The sequence below is a fragment of the Pan paniscus genome, chromosome 1 (assembly GCF_029289425.2).
Source record: "Pan paniscus chromosome 1, NHGRI_mPanPan1-v2.0_pri, whole genome shotgun sequence".
Taxonomy (NCBI): domain Eukaryota; kingdom Metazoa; phylum Chordata; class Mammalia; order Primates; family Hominidae; genus Pan; species Pan paniscus.
In genome coordinates, this window is record NC_073249.2 from 88982130 (window position 1) to 89007500 (window position 25371).

General features: G+C 43.3%; 1 protein-coding gene across 1 annotated transcript in view; it reads left to right on the forward strand.

Annotated features, from left to right (window-relative positions):
* The first annotated feature begins 896 nt into the window (after window positions 1-896).
* The window catches only part of CD244 (CD244 molecule), a 35742-nt gene continuing 11267 nt past the window's right edge, over window positions 897-25371 (forward strand). The window contains exons 1-3 of the mRNA XM_008964254.4: window positions 897-4164; window positions 24911-25228; window positions 25327-25371. The exon at window positions 25327-25371 is cut by the window's right edge and continues 231 nt beyond it. Of these exons, the coding sequence (XP_008962502.2) occupies window positions 4104-4164; window positions 24911-25228; window positions 25327-25371 (424 nt within the window). The 5' untranslated portion in view covers window positions 897-4103. The remainder of the gene's footprint in view (window positions 4165-24910; window positions 25229-25326) is intronic.

Sequence of the window (25371 nt, forward strand, 5' to 3'; positions counted from 1 at the left end):
AAAAAGAGACAGAAAAAGAGATTGTGCTTATTAAAAGTGTCGTTATGGTTTCATTCAAACAGGAACACAGACAATATTCAGATGGTTAGAAATAAAGGCAATGAGTTCTCATTTAGTGTCTGGTGTTACAGAAGTTATTTATTGAATTCTTGCAAGATTGGTTGACTATACCTATAAGATCAGTTGGGCTCTTTGTGAACGGTTCATCTTTGACAACTTTAACAACTTCTTTCCAGTGGTGCAGTAAAGGATTAACCTTGTTCAAAGAGAGGCCCAACCTTTGCCCTTGGCTCCTGGGAGGTAATCTCTAAGCTTTGAAATGTCCTGCTTGATAAGAGTATCTTCATTACTGGGGACCTTGTTAGCATTGTCAATGCTAATAATGTGATTTATGGTGGGAGTTCTGGCCACATAGCATCAACTCAATTTCTGGAGGGGCCAGAGACTATGGTCAGCCACATGGGTGGTCAGCCATGTCTATGTGAGCAAGCCCCAGTAAAAATTCTGGACACCAAGACTTGGAAGAGCTTCCCTGCTTAACAATATTCTCTGTGTGTATTGTCACACATAATTTCTGGGAGAAGTAGGCCCTGTCTGCACAGCTCCACTGGGAGAGGAGAACTGGAAGTGCTGTGACTGACTCCTTTGTTTGGGACTCTCCTGGACCTTGCCTTAGGTACCTCTTCCCTTGGCTCATTTTCATCTGTATTTTTTTGCTTTAATAAACTCTAATATTACGAAGTTATTTGTCGAATTCTTGCAAGATTGGTTGGCTATACCTATGAGATCAGTTGGGTTCTTTGTGAAGGCTTGAGTAAAACATTTGTAAAACAGCTTTCAGTGAGTTTTGTGAGTCATTCTAGTTAATTATCAAACCTGAAGGTTGTCTTGGGGACCTCAAACTTGCAATTTGTCTCAGAAATGGGTGGTTCTGGGGACTCATGAAATTTGTAGTTGGCATCAGAAGTGGGATTTACTGGAATGACCTTGACTCACCGAAACTTGATGAAAGCATGGTTTGGGCAGGGGTTTATGAACCTTTGATTCCCAGATGGCCGCTAACCTTTAAATGCCCCTGTCTGAGTCCCCTGTCCCAGACTTACAAAGATCTCGTGAATATGTATGGGAAATGTAGCTAAGGGAGTCTCTGGTTTATATTGATTTTGTAGGTCTTGGGTCCTCGTGCTAAAGTGGCTGAGTTGCACAGAAGGACTCTCTGCACAAAAATTAGGCAGGGCAAGATAAAAACTCCACGAGGGCAGGGTCCATGGTGACTCAGCTAACCAGTCTATCTCAGGGGAAATAGAAATGTCTTCCTTAGAGAATTCATTCATTCCTTCAGCACTTGACAATCTACTAATCAACTCTGAAGAACCAGGCACTGGGTGAGGCTTGGAAACACTAAGCTAAGGAGAGCATAGACTTTGTGTTGAAGAGCTCAGGGCTGGGGAGGTCAGTGTGTAGAACAAATGGCAGGTTTTTTTTTTTTTATTGTTGTTTGTTTGTTTGTTTTTGCTCTTGTTGCCCAAGCTGGAATGCAATGGCGTGATTTCGGCTCACTGCAACCTCCTCTTCCTGGGTTCAAATGATTCTCCTGCCTCAGCCTCCTGAGTAGCTGGGATTACAGGCATGCAACCCCACACCTGGCTTATTTTTTGCATTTTTAGTAAAAACGGGGTTTCACCATGTTAGCCAGGCTGGTCTCAAACTCCTAACCTCAGGTAATCCACCCACCTAGGCCTCCCAAAGTGCTGGGATTACAGGCGTGAGCCACTGCGCCCAGCATTTTTTTTTTTTTTTTTTTGAGACAGTCTTGCTCTGTCTCCCAGGCTGGAGTGCAGAGGCACAATCTCGGCTCATGCAACCTCTGCCTCCCAGGTTCAAAGGATTCTCCTGCCTCAGCCTCCCGAGTAGCTGGGATTACAGGCACACGCCACCACACCCGGCTAATTTTTGTATTTTTAGTAGAGATGAGGTTTCACTGTGTTGGCCAGGCTGATATCGAACCCCTGACCTCAAGTAATCCGCCTGCCTTGGCCTCCCAAAGTGCTGGGATTATAGGCATGAGCCACTGCGATCAGCCTACAAACAGCAGATATTGTGTGATAGAGTTTGTCAGGGACCACAAGACAGACACACACTAAGTGGTACAGCTGCTCCGAGTTCAGTTTCCAGGGGATGATAGGTCATCCACATGCCTGGTGGGAAGGATGGAGCTGGTGTTGGGGTCAGGATTGGAGAGGCTGATTCCTAATTCACATTCATTAGTGGGTTCCAACAGCTGTATCTTGTTTTCCACCTGTCGTGTGAGGAAGTTTACCCTTCTTTGTTATATCATGTCTTGTGCACCACTTCTCAAGTTTAAGGACATGGCCAGATCAACTCTGAAGAAATTCCCCAGGGTTGAGGGCTGCCCCTTGGGAGCAGACAAAGGAGAGAAGAGATGATAACCATTAGACCCGCTGGAAAAAGCTATTCAGAGCTTAAAAAAATGAAAACAAAACCACAAAAACCTCATCTATGTCCAGTGTTTTTTGTGTGCATATTCTGGAGTATCATTTTTAATTTGATCCTGAAAACTGCCTTGTGAAGGTGGGGAGGATGTATTGTTGACCCTACAGGCTCAGACAGCAACAAGGCCAGAATCACATAGGTTGTAAGTTGCTCAATGGGAGCTGCAAGTCCAAGTCTTTGACTCTAAATCCAGCGCTCTGTCCAGAGCCCCGCTGCTGCCTCTGTTGGCAGCTGAAGCTGTCAGTCTGCTGCCCCCTGCCCAGTTCAGACAGGGTGGCTGGAAATGGACCAAAGGATGGAAAAAGAGAATAAGAGCGGACTTGAAGGGAACCGAAAGTATTTATTAAGGGGAAAGCAGAAGGAAGAAAGAAAGAGGCATGAACCCTGGGGCCTGGCCTTGAAGCACAGTGTTCCAGGGGAGGGGGGATGCCGCTGTCCCCACCCCTCCATGGGGGCCTGAGCAGATCCAGAGCTGCCTGGCCTTCCTGGAGGGTGGCGTCCAAGCATGGATGGGAGGGCAGCAAAAATAGGCCCATGTCACTTCTGGGAGAAGACAAAAGAGGGAAGAGAGGACTACTATAGAAAAGTAGAAAAAGAGGAAGGGAGGGAATCTAGGCATACAGATCGGAAATGTGGAGCAAAACAAATTTTTTTTTTTTTTTTTGAGACACAGTGTCGCTCTGTCACCTAGGCTGGAGTGCAGTGGCGTGATCTTGGCTTACCGCAACCTCCACCTCCTGGGCTCAAGTGATTCCCCTGCCTCAGCCTCCCAAGTAGCTTGGATTACAGGTGCACGCCACCCAGTCTGGCTAATTTCTCTATTTTTAGTAGAGGTGGGGATTCACCATATTGGCCAGGCTAGTCTCCATCTCCTGATCTCAAGTGATCTGCCTGCTTCAGTCTCCCAAAGTGTTGGGATTACAGGCGTGAGCCACTGTGCCCCGTGTGAAACAAATTCTTATGAAACAAATTTAATTTACATGTGCTTAAACTTTGGTGTCAACTTGCATGGAATCCCCAGGCTTGCTAGATTTTTCTAGTGCCTCCAGCCCTTAGGTCTCTTCCTATGTTCTCTCAGCTACTCCTCCTTTCCTTCAACACTGTTAGCCGCTTATCCAGGGCCCTACGTTTCAGCCCACTCCTCCTCCAGCCCCTCTCCACTCCACCTCCACAATGTCTGTTGGAATGGAACAGTCGGGGATACTGGCTGTTTGGCCCCCATGGGGGTCTCTCCATATAGGATTCAGAGAATTGGAACACTTCTTGGGCTGAAGCAGAGAACGGGATGCAATTTTGAAACTGGCTTTGTGAGTCACTGTGAACTTCAAGCACCCTCCCACTTGAGGTAAGCTTCACCAGTTTGGCTTGTGGGAACTGTCAGACCAGCTCCAGGCGCTGGGGCTTTCTCAGCGGCCTTGTCAGCTCACAGCAGGCGTTAACAGCCTCTAATTGAGGAAACTGTGGCTGGACAGGTTGCAAGGCAGTTCTGCTCCCCATCGTTCTCTTGCTGACTGGGGACTGCTGAGCCCGTGCACGGCAGAGAGTCTGGTGGGGTGGAGGGGCTGGCCTGGCCCCTCTGTCCTGTGGAAATGCTGGGGCAAGTGGTCACCCTCATACTCCTCCTGCTCCTCAAGGTGTATCAGGGCAAAGGTAAGGAGGTCCTACCTGGCGTGGGGCGAGGGATGGACTAGGAGCTGTGCCCCTCAGGGAGATCAGAGCCAGAGCCTCTGCTTCTGCCACATACACAGTCATCTGGAACTTGACTCCGAGCAGCTCCTGACAGCTCTGACAGTCTAAATCAGACAGGACAGGCTGGCAGTGCACTGGGAGGTCTGTGAGAGGGGCATCTGGCCCTGCCACCAGCAATCCAGGAAGTCTTGGGTGAGGAGATTCCTTCCCACTGGCTTCAATTTACCCTTCCATGTAGTGGAGAGAGAAGCCTCCTTCCAGCCGCCTGTAAAGATGATGAAAATTGCATCCTCCAATTGTGGCATGAGAGAAGAGAAGCAGTCCCAAGGAAGTGGGTGGTTCTCGAGCTCAGAGACAGATGGATGGACCCCTGAGGCAGGAAAGCTGAGCCCAAGGAGGGGAGGGCGAGGCCAGCAGCCAGGAAGAGGCTGGAAGGCATGGTCCCTCATCTCCCCGGCTTCTTCAGCCATCCAGATGCCACAGGAGCCTGGAAATTATTAGGGACATGTAGGGTTGGGGCAGAAGAAGGAGACAATATGAGGAAGCTCCACAGCAAACCTAAAGCTGTCAGCCAGGCATGGAGCCATCTAACATTTACTCCTGGGGATCCCAGCTGAGGGCTGCTCCCCTCTTTCTCCAGTTCTGGGGTCCAGGATGCTCTGAAACCTGGATCCCGCATTTAATTTAATTGAATTAATTTATTTATTTCATTTTTAATTTTTATTTATTTATTTATTTATTTTTTGAGACAGAGTCTCCTTCTGTCACCCAGGCTGGAGTGCAGTGGCGTGATCTTGGCTCACTACAAACTCTGCCTCCCGGGTTCAAGTGATTCTCATGCCTCAGCCTCCTGAGTAGGTGAAATTACAGACATGCGCCACCATGCTTGGCTAATTTTTGTATTTTTAGTAGAGACCAGGTTTCACCATGTTGGCCAGGCTGGTCTTGAACTCCTGACCTCAGGTGATCTGCCCACCTTGGTCTCCCCCATCCAAAGTGCTGGGATTACAGGTGTGAACCACCATGCCCAGCCAGGGTTCTGCATTTTAGATCAGTGACTCTGCAGGGGCTTCACGGGGGTGGAGAGCGTGGAATTAGAGGAGGGTACACTCTGGGCACAAAGAGGGGAAACTGAGGCATAGCGTTGTGTGGGTTCAGGGCCAGGTAGAAGCCCCATATGCAATAAAGTCCCATGCCCAGGTACTCAATTCAGTTACCGAGTCCCTGAGCATTCTTGTGTCCTTCAGGAAGATACAGTCAAGGCGCAGGTAGACTCAACATTTGTAAGGATGCAGGCAGCCTAGGGCAGAGCATGATGAGGAACAGGGAGCAGGGAGGGAGGAGTGGAGCCTGCAGCTCTTGTGGGTGGGTTGGGGGGCCTAGTGGCCCAGGATTCTGGGCAGGAGAGCTAGGTTGGAACCTGGTCTAAGGATCCTTGAATGCAGCTCAGACAGCTGAAGGAGGACTGATGGGATTGGTGCCTGGCTGTGGGGATAAGAGTAACAGAGAAGCTGCGGTTACGACCCTGAGGTCATGAGCCTGTGTGACAGAGGGCAATGCTCCCTCCACCCCCATTCCCAGGGCTTCAGCACCATAGCTGGGCTTGGCTATGCCGGCCCTTGCACGGTGAAGCTGGTGAGTGACTTGTTAGGCACAGGGAGGGATGGACTTGGGTCTTCCTGAGCTTCTTCCTCCTCCATCCTGTGTCTGTAGGGCAGGCCTGGCATAAGTTGACTGAAGCTGCTCTATTTCTTTAATTTTTAAGCTTTTTAGTTTGAAATAATTGTGAAGTTCCAGGGAAGCTGCAAGAATAGTTCAAACGATTCTTGAATTTCTTTCATCTAGATTCACCAATTAACATTTTATCACATTTACTTTATTTCTCTTTCTCTAGCTGTATGTATATGTGTGTACACATGTATAATAATTTTTGCTGAACCACTTGAGAACAAGTTGTGACATTATGTCCCCTTACTCCTAAATATTTTAGCACTTATATCCTATGAACAAAGACATTCTCATGTTACTACAGCACAATTGTCAAATTCAGTAAATTTAACATTAATACCATCAAATATGCTGTCCATATTCACATATTACCAATTGTCCCAAGAATATGCTTTATTTTTTTTTTTTTGCTGACCCAAGATGCAATCAAGATCATGTATTACCTTCAGTTGTTATGTTTCTCATGTTCAGTCTATGACCATACTTTAACCTTTCTTCATCTTTCATGATATTGCATTCTTGAAGAAGACAAGCCAGTTGTTCTGTAGAGGGTTCCTTAATCTGGGTTTGTCTGATGTTCCCTCATATGATTCAGGTTATCATATGCATTTTTATTTATTTTATATCATCATTATTATTATTTTTTAGAGATGGAGTCTCGCTCTGTGGCCTGGGCTGGAGTACAGTGGTCCAATCTCGGCTCACTGCAACTTCCGCTCCCCCAGGTTCAAGTGATTGTCCTGCCTCAGCCTCCCGAGTAGCTGGGACTACAGATGCATGCCACCAAGCCTGGCTAAACATTTTTGTATTTTGGTGGAGACAGGGTTTCACCATGTTGGCCAGGCTGGTCTTAAACTCCTGACCTCAAGTGATCCGCCCACCTCCGCCTCTCAAAAGTGCTGGGATACCAGGTGTGAGCCACTGTGCCCGGCCTATTATTATTTTTCAAGAGAGGATCTGGTTCTGTCACCCAGACTGGAGTGCAGTGGCATGCTCACGGCTCACTGTAGCCTCGACCTCGCAGGCTCAAGCCATCCTCCCACCTCAGCCTCCCTGGTAGCTGGAACTAGAGGTCTGTGCCACCATGCCTGGCTAATTTTTTTTTTTTTTTGTAGATACAGGGTTTCCCCATGTTGCCCAGGGTGGTCTTGAACTCCCGGGCTCAGGCGATCCACCTGCCTCAGTCTCCCAAAGTGGTGGGACTACAGGTGTGAGCCATCACGCCTAGCCATCATATGCATTTTTAAAATTATTTTTTCTTTAAAAAAATTTTTTTCTGTGCCCATTGGCAGCAGCTATTATATGCATTTTTGACAGGAATACCACAAAAGTGATACTGTGTCTTTCTCAGCGCATCCCATCAGGAGTCATATGATGACAGTGAAATTTAAAAAACCACTTTGTTTACTGAATAATTTAACAGGAGTACTATTTATGTAAGATGTGCATATTACTCTTGAGCATTGCGAAATTCTTCCAAAGACTTCTTCTTTCATGCAGAGTAAAAGCCATGCATTTTACCATGGTGCGTGACCTGGCTTCCAAGACCGACTCCTCTTTGTCTCTCCTCTTGCTCACAGCATTTCAGCCATGCTGCCTGCTGGTCCTGGAGCTCGCTCTCTGTTGTATCCACAGTTTTCTCTGCCTGGGATGCTGCTCCTTCGCTGGCTACATGGCCTCTTCCCTCAACCCCTCAGAGTTTTGCTCAAATACCTCCTTTTCAGTGATGCCTTCCCCACTGAAAATGTCAGCCTGCCATTCTGCAAACTTTTAGCTCTCTCTCCACTTAATTTTTCTCCATAGTCCTCATCTCCATTTATGTTCCATCCTGTTTACTTATGTTTTTCATTTTCTGTCTCCCAGTCTCCTCTTCAGCCCCCTAGACTGTAAGATCCTTGAGGCCAGGGCTTTTGTCTGTTTTGCTCACCGTTGTCTCCTCAACATCTATAGCAGTACCTGCCACAAGTCAACCCTCAGTAGATACTTATTTTCACAATAGCAGCCCCCTCTCTGTTCCCATTCTTTCTCTGGATATATTTTGAGTAGCTCTGAACCAGGGCTGTTGAGGATTCAGTGGCAAGTAAGTCCAGGGCCTGTTTGTTCAGAGAGCTTGCGCTAGATTGCCTGAGTCACTGTTACTACAGTTGTGATTAGTGCCTGGTGCAGTGCCAATGCAGTAGGTGTTCAAAACATGTTTGTTGAGTGAATAAGTGAATTATTTTCAGGCATCTTAATGGGCAGCCTGGGATGTTTTTTGGGTTAGACATATTGGGAAGGAGGGATCTTCAAATCATTGCCCAAGGAATAGGCCTGGGCCCTAAATTTCATTTTAGACCCAAAATTCAGGTTTCAGTTGTCCATTCTGAGGAAACCCCAAAGAACACACAGGCTGGAGGCTATGAATCCCGAGATGCTTTACAGCCTGAGTTGAGATCTGCTGGACAATAAAAGGGCACAGGTGACACCTTATAGATTAGCTCCAAGGGTTGCCAGCTGTTTGCGTAGATTGTGTTGGAACTGTCACTTCTCAGGGAGTGGTGTCTAACTGCGACTGCTTTGGCTGGGATCCAGGCAAGCTGTAGAAGGGCTGGAGTCGTTTTTGCTCTTCTCTTCCTCATTGCACCTCCCCTCCAACAAAGGGTGAATGGCAAAGTAGCTGGACACAGAAAAGAGATTGGAATCCAATGTACCCTGGGCTGCAGCACCATCCAGAAAGGAATCCACTGAAATCACTTCAAGGAGAGACAGGGCATGTCTTGTTTTTTTTTTTTAATTTTTAATTTTTATTTATTTATTTTTATTTTTTTGTGAGACAGGGTCTTGCTCTATCACCCAGGCTGGAGTGCAGTGATGTGATCACAGCTCACTGTAGCCTTGACCTCCTGGGCTCAAGCAATCCTTCTGCCTCAGCCTCCTTAGTAGCTGGGACTACAGGCATGTATCACCACACTTGGCTTATTTTTAATTTTTGTGTAGAGACGGGGTTTTGCCACGCTGCCTGGGCTGATCTTGAATTCCTGGGCTCAAGCAATCCTCTTGCCTTGGCCTCCCAAAGTACTGGGATTACAGATGTGGGCCACTGTGCCCAGCCAGGCCATTGTCTTCACAGACAAACCTCTCTTATTGAAGGGCAACATACAGAAAAGTACACAAAATTACAAATGTACATCTCAATGAGCTATTGTTAAATGAACACACTCTTGTGTCTACCACATGTTCTCTCCCATTCATTACTTCCTCTGTCTTCCATAAATATAGCCACAATTCTGACTTCCAACATCACAGATTTGTTTTGTCCGTATATATGGAATCAAACGGTATGCACTCTTGTGTCTGACTACTTTTGCTCAACATCTTATGAGATTTATGTATGTTATTATTTGTAGCAGATCATTTTCATGGCTGTATAGTATTTTATTGCATGACTATATCATAGTTTATTCACTTTTTCTATTATTGATGAACCTTTGGGTTGTTTTCAGTTTTGTTTTTGCTATTATAATAATGCTGTGATGAGCCTTTTGTGCATGCATGTCTGTTGGGTATATCTCTAGGGGCAGAACCATGGAGTATGTGTACGTAACTCTAGCAGATGCTGTCAAACTGTTTTCCAAAGTGGTTGAACCAAATAGTGCATGAGCGTTCCATGCTGCTTTGGGGCCACTGGCTTTTGGTTCTGAAGGTCTGCAGATGGAAAATTAAATTGTGGAAATGTGGAGCTTGGCAAGAGGCCAAAGGCAAGGGAATTACCGCTCTGTGATTTCTCTGGTATCCTGCATGAAATTCTGACAATAGAGTCATTTTTAGGAGTTATATGAGATGCATTGTTGAATTAATTAATTTAAACGGATTCATGAAGCCCTTGCTTGGGTTGTTCATTTTGCTGTTGTGACGTTTGAATTTCTTGTCTATTCTGCATATTAGTTGCCTGTAGGATTCATAGTTTGCAATTTTTTTTCCTATTCTATTGGTTGCCTTTTCACTCTGTGAATTGTTTCCTTTACTGTACACGATTTTTTTTTTAGTTTGCTGTAATACCATTTGTTTATTTTGCTTCTGTTGCCTGTGCTTTTGAGGTCTTATTCATAAACTCTTTCCCCAGCCCTTATTATGCTCCAAGAACTATGCAAGGTTTTGTGGGGGAAACAAAGATGAAACAGATGTCTATTCTACCCTTAAGAATCTTGCAGACAGAGGAAAATGGGTATGTATAATTACAACTATAAGGGAAGATGGAAATGCTATGTGTCATTAACAGGCAAGATACATTTAGATTAAAAAAGGAGCTAAGAAGATGAAGATTCCTTCTAGGTAGGAACACTGGGGAACTGGCCTTGAAGAATAAATAAGAGTTTAGGAGGTAGGTACAAAGTAGAAGGACAATTGAAGCAGAGGAAACAGCTCAGAAAAGCCAGGGATGCATGGGGTTTGGATGGGAAACAGGAAAGGCAGATGCACTTGTTATCATGGAGAAACAGTATGACATATGAGATGATTTGGTTAACTGATGCAAAGAGTGGGACTTGGGCTAGGTGAGTTTTGACAGAGGTAAGGGGGTTGCATTGCCTGAGGAGGAGAGTTAATATGGTCAGTATGAAGCTAAATAGAGAGGAAGAAAGAAATGGGATGTGGGCCCTATAGGATACTTTATCTATCTTATGATTTTGCCCTGACTAGAGCTGGATTGCCCCAGTACTTTTGGAATCTCACTGGACTCTGTTCACTTAGTCCCCAGCAGGTACATCTTTTGATGCCTTCACCCCAAGCCTGGTAGCACAAGCCCCAGCTGAGAAAACCTTAACATCTATTTGTTGGCTGGTGGAAATTCCACTTGCTCTGAGACCCTCCCGTGCTCCTTCTCCCAGGTGCTCAGGCCCCACACCTTCCTCCGACTGGCAGGTCCAGGTTGGAGGAAGCTGAGCTGACTCAGAGCTCTGCACATGGGCTCAGGGCTGAGCGGGACTCACTGCTGGATCAGATTGTCTCCTTCACCATCCTCTGTACTTGTCTCCTTGACCATCCTCTGTTCTTCCTGAGGCTGCAGTGGAGTTAATCATCTGCCCTCTGCCCTCCCTTTCAGAGTTACTAATTCACCTCATCCGTTCTTAACCACAGGAAGGTGGCCCCCAAAGCTGCTGAGCAGTAGCAACAGCAGTGGCAGGGGCCCGGGGGCCTTCCTGGACTGCGGCCTCTTTCCTCTAAACAATTTTCACTTGTTGGGTCCTCCTCTATGCCTCACTAAATGTGTGAGAACTTGTGTTGAAGTTATGTTTTTGTAGTAGCATTTCATCTCCTCTATCTGGTGTGTGTACCCCTCTGGGACAGAAACTGAGGTCTTTTTGTATCAGTCACAATACCCTGGACATAGTGACTTGTCTACTTGCCTTTTCACCGTATCTGCTCTGCACCCCTGCCCTGGCACCCACCCCTCCCAGGCCGTCCATGGAAACTCATTCCAACCACCTTCCTCCTTCCCACACTGGACTGTTGGGGGCTGCAGGAGAAAATTCAGCAACAAAGAGCAGCTACAGATTCGTAATCTCCAACCCCAGCTGGACTCTCAGTGTCCTGGGAATCCTCATTTCTGGCCCACAGCTTCTCCTGTTACCCAAAAGGTGGGAGAATTCCACACCTTCGTCATCTCTTTCAAGGCCCTGTTCCACTATCTCAGCCTCCACAAACCAACAACCTCCTTCTTTAAGAAAACAGAAGCACAAGTTAGGGATTCCACCAACCTTGCCAACAAGTCTCCAGTGTCAATGTACTTCATCTACTCCTGTAAATGGCCACATTTGCCTCTGCTGAGGGCAAGAGTGTTCTTGCCCTGTCCTTGACCAATACTCCCCTGTGCGCTCAGGGCACCAGAGTTTCTTTCAGAAGTCACCTGGGACCTGCTGTCTATGAAGACATCCCTCATCTTTCTTCAGCTGCTCCTTTTCTGTGGGCTTCCTACCTTTAGTACAGTTTCCTTCCAGTTGAAAAATCAAACCAAAAAATCAAAACAACACCTGGTGTTCTCTCTAGCTCCTTTTTATTTGCAGACAAACCAGTCTTAAATGTATAAACTAATATAATATTACATAAAAATAAAATATAACGGCATAATTTTTAAAAAGACCCCAAAGGCAGTATAGCATGAGGACTGTAGATCACACATTTCATTCTTTAAGTATTTAGAAGTCTATGGCTGGGAGTGGTGGCTCACGCCAGAACTTTGGGAGGCTGAGACGGGTGGATTACTTGAGGTCAGGAGTTCAAGACCAGCCTGGCCAATATGGCGAAACCCTGTCTCTACTAAAAATACAAAAAAAAAAAAAAAAAATAGCTGGGGGTGGTGGCAGGCACCTGTAGTCCCAGTTACTCATGAGGCTGAGACAGGAGAATCACTTGAACCTGGGAGGCAGAGATTGCAGTGAGCCGAGATCATGCCACTGCACACCAGTCTGGGTGACAGAGCGAGACTCCGTCTTAAAACAAACAAACAAACAAACAAACAAACAAACAAACAAGTCTAGACAATACCTTAACCATTTTCCTGTGTGATTCCTATTCAGTTTTATAATAGCAGAGAACAACCTTCTTCTACATAGCGCTCTACATTCTGATCTACTGGTGGATTATATGGGAGTTTACATTATTTTTCATTACACCGTATATTTATATTTAAGTACCTTTTACTACTTGTGCTACCTCTCACAATTTTATAAAAGATAAAAATAAAGTGAAACCACCACAAAACACCTGAAAATTAAACTCATGTTCCATCACCCCATTCTCCAAACCTGCTCCATCTTTACCAGACCCATAAGCCACACGTGTGTTTTGTGTTCCCTTAACCATGCTACTGCTGTGTCCATAATACCCGCCTTCCCTGTTCCTTTCTGCATACACCAGGCAGGCCTTGGCTTTTTCTTTCAATGGCAGCTCCCACCCACCGCCTCTGGGCAGCCACTCCTAACTCTGCAGGGCAGAGGAAAACATGCTTTCCTTATGCTTGCCTCACACCCTGGGCACACCGCCATAGCACATTCCATATTGCATTTCAGTTGGCTGTTTTAGGTCTATCTTCCTTTTTCACTTTTTTTTTTTTAATTTTTAGGCAGGGTCTTGCTCTGTCACCCAGGCTGGGGTGCAGTGTGCAGTCATGGCTCACTGCAACCCCTGCCTCCCAGGCTTTTCTGATATTTAGCTAAGAGTTGGGTTTAGCTGAGATGAGTGAGGAAATCTACAAATTCACTTGCTATGGTAATGTTTCCACAATGGGCAAGTCATATTTTGCTTTTATCAAAGTACATCTTAGTTAATGGTCAGAACAGTTGAGTGAGAGGTAGTCATTACTCTTTTTCTGCTTTTTTATCAAGATACAACTCACAGCTGTGTGCACAAAATTTAAATCAACAGCTTGATGAACTTTTATATGTGTAAGTACATATCAAAACTACCCACATCAAGATGTAACACATTTCTAGCACCCAGTCATTCCTTTTTGGCCCTTCAAGTTGATAACCCCCCTCCTGCAAGGGTAATCACATTCTAACCTCTCTCACCATATATTAGTTTTTCCAGATTTTAAACTTTATATCAGTGAAATAATTCACTATGTACTTTTTGGAGTCTAGCTTCATTAATACTCATCATTGTGGTGAGATCCATCCACATTATTGCCAGGAAAAGTAGCTTTTCTTTTTCATTGCTGTGTAATATTCCTTATAAGACTATAACATGATTTATTTGCTCATCTAATCATGATAGACATTTGGGTTTTTTCTCATTTTGAATTATTATGACTAAAGCCATTATTAACACTCTTGTACATATTTTTAGTGGATATAAACACCAGATTTTCTTTTTTTTTGAGACGGAGTTTCACTCTTGTTGCCCAGGCTGGAGTGCAATGGCATGATCTTGGCTCACTGCAACCTCCGCCTCTCAGATTTAAGTGATTCTCCTGCTTCAGTCTTCCAAGTAGCTGGGATTACAGGTGTGCACTGCCACGCCCAGCTAATTTTTTTTCTTTTTTTTGAGATGGGGTTTCACCATGTTGGCCAGGCTGGTCTCAAACTCCTGACCTCAGGTGATCCGCCTGCCTCGACCTCCCAAAGTGCTGGGATTACAGGCATGAGCCACCATGCCTGGCCCAGATTTTCTTGTGTACAAATTCTTCTGGATCAAAGGGTATATGTAAGTTTAGTTTTAGAAGATACCATAAAATAGTTTTCCAAAGTGCTGGTACCAATTTACACTCTCACTAGCAATAAATGAGAATCTCAGTTGCTCCCATCTCTGTCAACCCTTGGAATTTTCACATTTATTTATTTACATTTATTTTTGAGACCAAGTCTCAGTCTGTCACCCAGGCTGGAGTACAGTGGCGTGATCTTGGCTCACTGCAACCTCTGCCTCCTGGGTTCAAGCAATTCTCCTGCCTCAGACTCCCAAGAAGCTGGTATTACAGGCGCCACCACCGTGCTCTGCTAATTTTTGCATTTTTAGTAGAGATGGGGTTTCACCATGTTGGCCAGGCTGGCCTCGAACTCCTGGCCTCAAGCGATCCACCCGCCTCGGCCTCCCAAAGTGCTGGGATTACAGGCTTGAGCCGCTTCGCCCAGCCTTCAGACCTTTAAATGTTAGCTATTTTGGTGGGAATGTGAAATCTCATTATTCTCTGATAACTAATGTTGTTGGGCACCCTTTTGCATGCCTATTGGCTATTGGATATTCTCTTTCCTAAAGTGCCTGCCCAAGTCTGTTGCTTTTTTTGTCATTATTGTCATCAGTGTATTATTGATTTCCAGTCTATTATTGTCATCAGTCTATTATTGATGGAATTCTTTATATACTCTGGATATGAGCCCTTTTTCAAATATATGTATTGCAAACATTTTCTCCCAGTCTTTGGCTTGCTTTCTCACTCTCTCAATGTTGTCTTTCACCAAACAGAAGTTCTAAGTTTTAGTGAAGTCCAATTTATCAATATTCTTTTATGGTTAGTGATTTATTTTTGTGTGTGTGTGTCCTGTTAAAGAAACATTTGTTGTCTGGGTGCAGTGGCTCATGCCTGTAATCTCAGCGCTTTGGGAGGCCAAGGCGGGTGGATCACTTGAGCCCAGGAGTTCAAGACAAGCCTTGGCAACATGGTGAAACTCTATCGCTACCAAAAATGCAAAAATTAGCCAGTCTCATAATCTGGTCTCAAAATAAACATAAAAATAGATTAAAATGTAAAAATAAAAAAGGAAACATATGTCTATCTCAAGATGTAGAAGATATTCTCTTGTGCTTTTTCCTGGAAGCTTTATAGGTTTAGCTTTCATATTTAAATTTATGATTTGTTTTAAATTAATTTTTGTATATGATATGAGGGAGATATCAAGGTTTTTTTTCCTTATAGATATCAATATGACCAAGCACCATTTATTGAAAAGATCAAGTATGTGTTGGTTTGTGTGATATTGTAAAATATATATTTGGTTTTCAACCTCCTTTCCTGGCATACAACTCCTAAAATTTTTAGAAATTCCGAAGTGATGTCTTTTTGTAGGCTAATGAGGTGACCGATGGCTGGCAGCCTGTAGGCAGCTTCGGGATAGGGGCCGGTCACCAGAAAGACCAACGCAGGGTTGGAATATTGGACTCTGAGCCCGTCCCCAACCTCCAGGAAAAGGAGAGGGATTGAAGGTTAAGATGATCACCGATGGCCAGTGGTCAATCATTCCCATTTATTGAGGCCTCCATAAAAACCCAAAGAACAAGGTTCAGAGAGCTAAACATGCGGAGGTTCCTGGAGGGTGGCACGCCCTGGGAAGGCATGGAAACTCTGTATCCCTTCCCCCACACCTTGTCCTATGCATCTCTTCATATGTACCCTTTGTAATAACCTTTATAATAATCCAGTGAATGTGTTTCCCTGAGTTCTGTGAGCCATCTAGCAAATTAATTGAACCCAAGGAGGGAATAACGGGAAACCCAGTTTATAGCTAGTTGGTCAGAAGCGCAGGTAAAACAATCTGGAGCTTGCAGTTGGCATCTGGTGGATATCTACAGGTAGATAGTGTCAGAATTGAACTGAATTAGAGGACATCCAGTTGGTGTCCACTGAAGAGCTGATTGCTTGCTTGGCATGTGGGAAACTCCCCACACGTTGGTCACAGAAGTCTTCTGTGTTGATTGTTGTGGTGTGAAACCAGAGGAAAAACAGTTAGTGTTTTTCCCACACACAGGGTCTATTTCTAGACTATTATATTCCATCGACTACTTTTCAATCCTTGCAATACTGGAATGCTATCTTAATTTCTGAAGTTTTACAATATATCTTGATATTAGGTAGTGAAAACCTTCTAGCTTTGTTCTTCTTCAAGATTGCCTTGGCTATTCTATGTCTTTTACATTTTCATATAAGTTTTAGAATCAACTTGTTAATTTCTATAAAAATAACCTGCAATAATTTTTATTGGAATTCTATTGAATCTATAAATTAATTTAGGAAGAATTGACATCTTAGCAATATTAAGTCTTCCAATAAAAACCATGGTATAGTCTCCTGTTTATTTAGCTCTTTGATTTTTTCTCAGCAATCTTTTGTTGCAATAGGTGTATAGGTCTTAAATATTTCTTCTTGAAATTATTTCTATATATTTTATCTTTTTTGTGCTGCTGTAAATAGTATTGTTTTCAAAATTTCATTTTTATCTGTTTGTACTAATATATAGAAATAAAAATGATTTTTGTATATTGACCTTATATCTAGCAATTTTGCAAAATTGACTTCTACACTCAAATAATTTTTCATATAGTCCTCTTGGTTTCCTATATACACAGGTATATAGTTTGTGAATAATGACAGTTTCACATATTCATTTTTTTTTGAGATGGAGTTTTGCTCTTGTTGCCCAGGCTGGAGTGCAATGGTGCCATCTTGGCTCACTGCAGCCTCCGCTTCCCGGGTTCAAGCGATTCTCCTGCCTCAGCCTCCCGAGCAGCTGGGATTTCAGGTGACTGCCACCCGCCTGGCTAATTTTTGTATTTTTAGTAGAGATGGGGTTTCACTGTGTTGGCCAGGCTGGTCTCGAACTCCTGATCTCAGGTGAGCTGCCCAAAGTGCTGGGATTACAGGCGTGAGCCACTGCGCCCAGCCTCACATATTCATTTCTAATTTTTATTCCCTTTGACTATTTTCCTTGTTTTGTTGAACTAGCCATGACCTCCAGTACAATGTTGATTAAAAGAGGTAATTATGGAATCCTTTTTCTGTTCCTGAGTTTGCAGGGACATGGATGAAGCTGGAAGCCATCGTTCTCAGCAAACTAACACAGGAACAGAAAACCAAACACCACGTGTTCTCACTCAAAGTGGGAGTTGAACAATGAGAACATATGGGCACAGGGACGGGAATATCACACACCAGGGCCTGTTAGTGGGTGAGGGGCAAGGGGAGGGAGGCATTAGGACAAATACCTAATGCATGTGGGGCTTAAAACCTAGATGATGGGTTGATAGGTGCAGCAAACCACCATGGCACACGTATACCTACGTAACAAATCTGCATGTTCTGCATACGTATCCCAGAACTTAAAGTAAAACAAAAACAAAAAAAAAAGAAAGAGATGGGTACAAATGTGAATGTTTGTTGTTTTGAACAAACCTCTCCAACCATGTTTTTCCTCTGCTCCCACATCAAAATAATAACAATCATCAACATAGAAGACTTCTGTGACCAAATGCAGGGAGGTGGATTTCTCCTCACAGCAAACTGAATAATGTATTCTGCAGTGGACACCAGCTGGGTGTTCTCCAATTCAGTTCAGACACTAACTGGAGAGAGTGTCAGACCACAGAGGCTGGGGGCTCAGTCCCCAACACCACCCCTCCACCACACCAGTTGTAAGTCTGGGCCTCCAGAACTTCGGACCAACCAGCTTCCACTTGGGGTTCTCACAACCCCCTCCTTGGGTTCAATTAATCTGCTGGAGTGGCTCACGTAAACCAGGGAAACATTTATGATGTTTGCTGTTCTATTATAAGAGATATTACAAAGGATACAGATGAAGAGATGGCATAGGGCAAGGTATGGGGGAAGGGACACGAAGCTTCCATGCCTTCCCTGGGCATACTGCCTGCCAGGAATCTCCAGCTATCTGGAGGCTCTCCAAGCCCAGTCCTCTTGGGTTTTTATGGAGACTTCACTTCATAGGCATGACCAACAACCTTGTAGAAATGTGACTGGACGAAAAGAGTATGATTCCATACTAACAGGCTGAGTGGAGAAACCCAGCAAGGCCTGTCTGTTCAGATTCTTCTTGGTCTCTCTGTGTAGCATTTCTTTCTCTAGAATCTGAGGCAGGAATTTCTCTGAAATGAGGGTCTTTTGATTCATATCAGATTAGAGTTGTCTACACTCAGCAATGGTAATCTTCTTGCTGGTCTTGCCATTCCTGGACCCAAAGGGTTCCATGGTGTCTACAATATTCATGTCCCCTTTCAACTTGCCAAATACCACACGCTTGCCATCCATCCATTCAGTCTCGGCAATGTAGATGAAAAACTGGAAACTATTTGTGTTGGGTCCAGCATTTGCCATGGACAAGATGCCAAGACCTGTATGCTTCAGGATGAAGTTCTCACCATCAAATTTCACCCCATAGATGAACTTGCCACCAGTGCCATTATGGTGTGTGATGTCAACATCCTGACACATAAGTTCTGCAATAATCCTGTGAGAGCAGGAGCTCTTGTAACCAAATCATTTCTCTCTAGTGCTCAGAACACAAATGTTTTCTGCTGTCTTTGGAACTTTATGTGCAAACAGCTCCAAGGAGACACGGTCCAAGGGTTCATGGTCAACTGCTATATTAATGAACATGGTGGGGTTGACTACGGTTGATAGCAAGAGACTCTAGGTGGTGAAGGCACCTCCAAAGCACCAGGTATATACATTTTAACAATTTTATTTAATGAATTTACTTTTGGCTTTGCTAATTTTCTCTATTGTGTATTTGCTTTTTATTTTATTGAGGTTAGCTCTTACATTTACTTTCTCCTTTCTCCTTTCTCTGGATTATCATCATCATCATCATCATCATTATTTGAATTACTATTTCTTTTTCTTTGGTTTCTTGAGATTGAATCTTGCATTATTGACTTGCAAACTTTCTTTTCCAATATACAAATTTAAAGTTATAAATTTCCCTCTAAACACTGCCTTAGCTATATTGCACATTTGATACTCATTATCACTTAGCTCTAAATATTTCCCAAATTTCATTTGATTTATTCTTTGACTCATGGGTTTTTAGAAATATGTTTCTTATGTTTTAAACATTCAGAGATTTTCTGGTTATTTTTCTGTTATTGATTTTTTGTTTAATTCTACTGTGCTTAGAGGGCATAATTGGTATGATTTCAATACTTTGAACTTTGTTGACACTTGTTTTAATGCACAGCATATGATAATACTTTGGTAAATATTGCATGTGCACTTGAAAAGAATATGTATTCTGCAATTGTTAGGAGAATTGTTTTATATACAATTAATATATATATTGGTTTAATGATCTTCAAATTCTTATAGCCTTATTGATTTTTTTGTGTGCTTCTTGTAGCAGCTAGAGAGACAGATGTAATAAAACTCTCCAACTATAGTTGTGGATTTACTTCTCCTTTTAGTTCTATCAAATTTTATTTTATATATTTTAAACTTGTTATATGCATAGAAACTGAAGATGATTGTTTATTCCTACTTAATTGGTTCTTTTATAATGATGACATTTCCTTCTATTTCTGTATATTTTTTATACATCTTATGTCTTTTTTGTTCATTTTCTCAGTTACTGCCTTTTTTTGTATTTAATTGATATTTTTGTGCTGCATCTTTTTGATTCCCTTCTCATTTTTTTTTCTGTACATTTTGTTATTTTCTCAATGGTTACCACAGGTATTACAATGAATACCTCCAACAATATAGTTTGAATTGATGCCAATTCAGCCTCAATACTATAGAAAAGTCCTATACAGCTCTATCCCCCCACTTTTATTGTCACAAATTACATCTGTTTCTATTGTTCTTCACTTCTTGTGCCTGAGTTTCCATTTTCTTTATATCTAAAGAACATCCTTTGGTATTTCCTTTACTGCAGGCCTTTTTGTGACAAATTCTTTCCGTTTTTAATTTTTTCTAAAAATGTCTTTATTTCAGCTTCATTTAAAAAATTACTACTATTTTTTGAGACAGTCTCACTTTGTCCCCCAGGCAGGAGGGGAGTGGCACCATCTTGGCTCGCTGCAGCCTTGACTTCCTGGGTTCAAGTGATTCTCGTGCCTCAGCCTCCTGAGTAGCCGGGATTACGGGCGCGTGCCACCACGCTCAGCTAATTTTTGTATTTTTAGTCGAGATGGGGTTTTGCCATGTCGGCCAGCCTGGTCTCCAACTCCCGACCTCAACTGATTCACCTGCTTCAGCCTCCCAAAGTGTGGGGATTACAGGCATGAGCCACTGCATCTGCTTTCATCTTTGAAGTACCGAAATTCTAGATAGGCAGTTATTTTCTTTCAGCACTTTAAATATATCATTCCTTGGAAAACCAAACAACGTATGTTCTCACTGATACGTGGGAGTTAAGCTACGAGGACGCAAAGGCATAAGAATGATACAGTGGACTTTGGTGACTTGGGAGGAAAAGTGGGAGGGGAGTGAGGGATAAAAGACTATAAATAGAGTGCAGTGTATACTGCTCGGGTGATGGGTGCACCGACTCACAAATCACCTCTAATGAACTTTCTCTTGTAACCAAACACCACCTGTACCGCAATAACCTATGGAAAAAAAAAAAAGATACCATTCCATCATCTGCTTTTTATTATTTTTGCTGAAATGTCAGCCAAGTTGTTTGTTTTGTGAAGGGAATTTAGTTTTCCCCCACTCTGGCTATTTTACGATTTTTCTATTTATCTTTGGTTTCCATAATTTTTTTGATGTATTGAGAGGTTGTCTTTTGTTCATTGGCTTGTTTTTTTTCTTTTTTTTTTTTTGAGACAGAGTTTCACTCTTGTTGCCCAGGTTGGAGTGCAGTGGCGTGATCTTGGCTCACTGCAACCTCCACCTCCTGGATTCAAGCGATTCTCCTGCCTCAGCCTCCCAAGTAGCTGGGCTTACAGGTGTGCACCACCATACCTGGCTAATTTTTGCATTTTTAGCAGAGATGGGATTTTGTCATATTGGCCAGGCTGGTCTCAAACTCCTGACGTCAGGTGATCCATCCACCTGGGCCTCCCAAAGTGCTGGGATTACAGGCGTGAGCCACCGTGCCCAGCTTGTTGGTTTGTTTTGATCTTGCTTGGGGTTTGTAACACATTTTACAAATCTATCTTGATGGCTTTTGTCAGTTTTGGGAAATTCTTATCTGTTATCTCTTTTGCTTAGTTCCTCTTTCCTCTCCCGTCTCCTTGCTTTCCAATTACACTTATTTTAGGGGTTTTGTTTTGTTTTTGCTATATCTCAAATATCTCTTACACTCCTTCTTGTGTATTTTTATCCTTTTGTTTTTCTTTACTTCACTCTGGATATTTTATAACAGTTTTCTAATTCTCTTTTCAATGGCATCTAAATGGCCTTTTTAACCTTTCAATTGAGTTTGTTTTACAGTTATTTTACATTTTATTTCTGTAATTTTCATTGAATTCTCTAAAAAAAATCCAATTTCAGGTAACTATTGCTGCATAATGACCTACTCCAAAATCCAGTAGTTTAAAACAACTACCTATTTAGTTAGTGATTCTGCTAGTTGGCAATTTGGGCTGGGCTCAGCTAGGTGGTTCTTTTGGTTTCCTCTTGCATCAGTCATGCATGTGTGGTCAGCTGCCAGACTGGCCACGGGTGGCTGATTCATTTATGTATTTTTTATTGTTTTTTGAGATTAAGTCTTGCTCTGTCATGCAGGCTAGAGTGCAGTGGCATGATATCTCGGCTCACTGCAAGCTCCATCTCCCGGGTTCAAGCAGTTCTCGTGCCTCAGACTCCCAAGTAGCTGGGGTTACAAGCGTGTGCCACCAAGCCTGGCTAATTTTTGTATTGTTAGTAGAGACGAGGTTTTACCATGTTGGCCAGGGTGGTCTCGAACTCCCGACCTTGAGTGATCTGCCCGCCTTGGCCTCCCAAAGTGCTGGAATTACGGGCATGAGCCACCGCACCAGGCCAGGGGTGGCTGATTTAGAATGGCCTTAGCTGTGTTGGTTTATCTCTGTATCATGTGATATCTTATTCTCCAGCAGGCTATTTTAGGCTTGTTCACAGGTCAGCCAGATGAGGTTCCAAGAGAACAAGTAGAAATGTGCAATGCCTTTTCAGATCTAGGCTTAGAACTGGCAGAACATCATTTTTGCTGCGTTTCATCGTGAAGACCAGCCCAGTTCCAAGAGACAGGGAAATGAACCCCATTTCTTGATAACAGAAGGAGCTGTAAAGTCATATTGCAAGGACATGGTATTTTTGCATTCTATCACGCTAGTTCTCTGCTGAAATTCTTAAACTTATGTTTTATTTCCTTGAACATATTAGACATGATTACTTTAAAGTTTATGACTGACAACTCTATTATGTAGATGCCCTGTTTGTTGGTTTCTGTTGTCTCTATTCTTCTGTTGGTTTTTGGAGATGTTTCCTTTTCTTATACTTCATTTTGGATATTGTGTATGAAACATTCTAGAAATAATTTAATGCTCTGGTTGATGTTATTTTCCTTTAGTCATAACTTATATTTGCCTCTAGTTGGCAGCCAGGTTAGGGCTACTAGAGATTCCAGATCATTAGTTCAATCCAGGGTTGTGATGATTCAAAACTGAGCTTCAGTTCCTGTGAGGGCTGTTCATTTCTCGTTCACTCTTACTCTTTGGGTATAGCCCTCTGTGGTACCAACCTCAACACTGATGGATTTTAGGTATACCCGCTTTCTAATAGCAGGGACCTGAACTTCATGTTCTCTTAGTTCCTTGAGTTTTATTGTGAGCTCTGCTCAGCTTCTCAGCCTTTCAGCTGCCATTTATGGAATCAGAAGATGCCTCCAGGGAACAACAGTCAGAAATGCTGATCTCACCTCTCTGAATTTCCTTCTTCCAGATATTGGCCCCATAATTTTTCACTGCTTTATAAACTCTCTGATAACTTTAACAATGTGCTTCTACATGTTGTTGATTTTTCTTCTAGCTATTTTTAGTGGGAGGATTGGTTAGCATGTCTTAACCTGGATTTTCATTACATAATTAGAATTCCTTAGATGATTTTTTATCTCAACAATTAAGGGGATGCTGTAGAATGAAAGTGTTCTGTTTCCAGATCACAAACTCTCTGGAGTCAGGAATCATGCCTTATACGTGAAGAGGCCCTGCCTCTTCAGGGGCTGGATTACAGTGGGACTCAGTAAGGACTGAATAATTGATGAAGACAGTATATGTCCTCCTTGTAGGTTTAGTAATGATTTTTTCCATTCACCTTTGTTCTCAGGGTCTTTGTGCAATATTTGGTAGGTTGACTTGTTCTTATAAATAGTGCTAGGATCGTAGGAGACAGAGACACAGAGATGCACAGCACAGTCTCTGCTTTTGAGAAGCTTTTGGTTTGCTAATGGGCAGAGCCAGTACAAGTCATATAAATATAAATGGGAACCTATGTGTTTTAGTCTTAGGAGCATCAAGATCAAAGAAACATATTTCATCAAACAAATAGTATTACAAGTCCTTTAATTATTTACTTAGTCTCTTGAGAAAATGCCAGGGTGAAGCTGTGGCTTGGAGAGACTGCATTCATAATGCACTGGACATATAAAAACCCCTCTGTCTCCATTGCTCTCTTCTTAATAGCCTCCATTTTAACGGAGCCACTTGTAAAACTCTCCCCATCTCCTATTTTCTCTTCCAAATCCTCCCTGAGCCTCCCCAACTCACCCAGAGAGACTTTTTAATTTCCTGCACCTGCTGGGCCATGCCACATAGCTTTGTTGCCAAAAATGGCTGTAGGAACTTCCAGTTTTGTACACTGACTGCACAGAATTGCTCTAGGTTGTCACAGCCCCATATTCATTAGGTTTCATCTTGATTCTTTGAGAGGGAAGTGCTGGGATCTGCCTGGGAAGTGTAGTTTTATTTTTAAAATTGTTTTCTAGGGAGAAATTTTTGTGGAGACTTTCTGATCACTGAAAAACTGGCAAACATCAATAAGTAATGACCAAAATCCAATGAACCAAGTGCCACGAGAGAGGATTATGTATTCAGCTCTCTGAGAGGATGGTTGAGGGGCCATGAGTTCAGCTTGGACGGTTAGTCTTCCTGGGCCTGACCATTCAGAATTTCCAACAGTCACTACTTGCCATTAGTAGTTGCCTCAGCACTGCTTGGAGGGAGTCACCTTAGATGTGGTATTTATAGCATCATGGTTAAGAATTTATCCTCTCAAGCCAAACTGCTGTCTTTACAAAGAGTAAACAAATAAGCTCCCTAGCACCTGTACTCCCAGCTACTAGGGAGGTTGAGGTGGGAGGGTCACCTCAAGCCCAGGAGTTCAAGGCTGCAGTGAGCTGTGATTGCGCCACTGCACTCCAGCCTGGGTGACAGAGTGAGACCCTGTCTCTAGAAAACAAAACAAAAGAAAACAAAAACATAACACCAAACTGACTAGGTTTCAGGCTCATCATTCTTTTAACTCATCATACCTTTTAACTTAAATAGTTAAAATGTATAAAGTGTGAAACCTGCCTGTCACATAGTAAGTACTCAAGATTTTAGCTATTGGTCTATGGGATCCCTCAGACTAGGGACACAGAGCTTGGGGACAAGGGGAGGCAGATGGAGGGGATACGCTTTAAGGTGCTCCTAGGTTCTGGGCTCCTCATACTCATCCCCACCCCATTGGCTTAAGGGAAGTCACATCCAGCTGCCCACATTGCTCAGGCCTGACACTCTTCCCGCTACTTTCAGCTTGGGTTCTCTTTCCTAGGATGCCAGGGATCAGCTGACCATGTGGTTAGCATCTCGGGAGTGCCTCTTCAGTTACAACCAAACAGCATACAGACGAAGGTTGACAACATTGAATGGAAGATGTGGCTGCCCTCACAAAATGAATATCATCACATATTGAAGTGGGAGAATGGCTCTTTGCCTTCCAATACTTCCAATGATAGATTCAGTTTTACAGTCAAGAACTTGAGTCTTCTCATCAAGGCAGCTCAGCAGCAGGACAGTGGCCTCTACTGCCTGGAGGTCACCAGTATATTTGGAAAAGTTCAGACAGCCACGTTCCAGGTTTTTGTATTTGGTAAGTCTCCAGGACTGTTCATACTGCCCTCTCTGATTCCTATAGGCCTCTAATTTCTGTATTTCCAATGCCTTTCTGATCAGAATCTCTGCTTCCAGATAAAGTTGAGAAACCCCGCCTACAGGGGCAGGGGAAGATCCTGG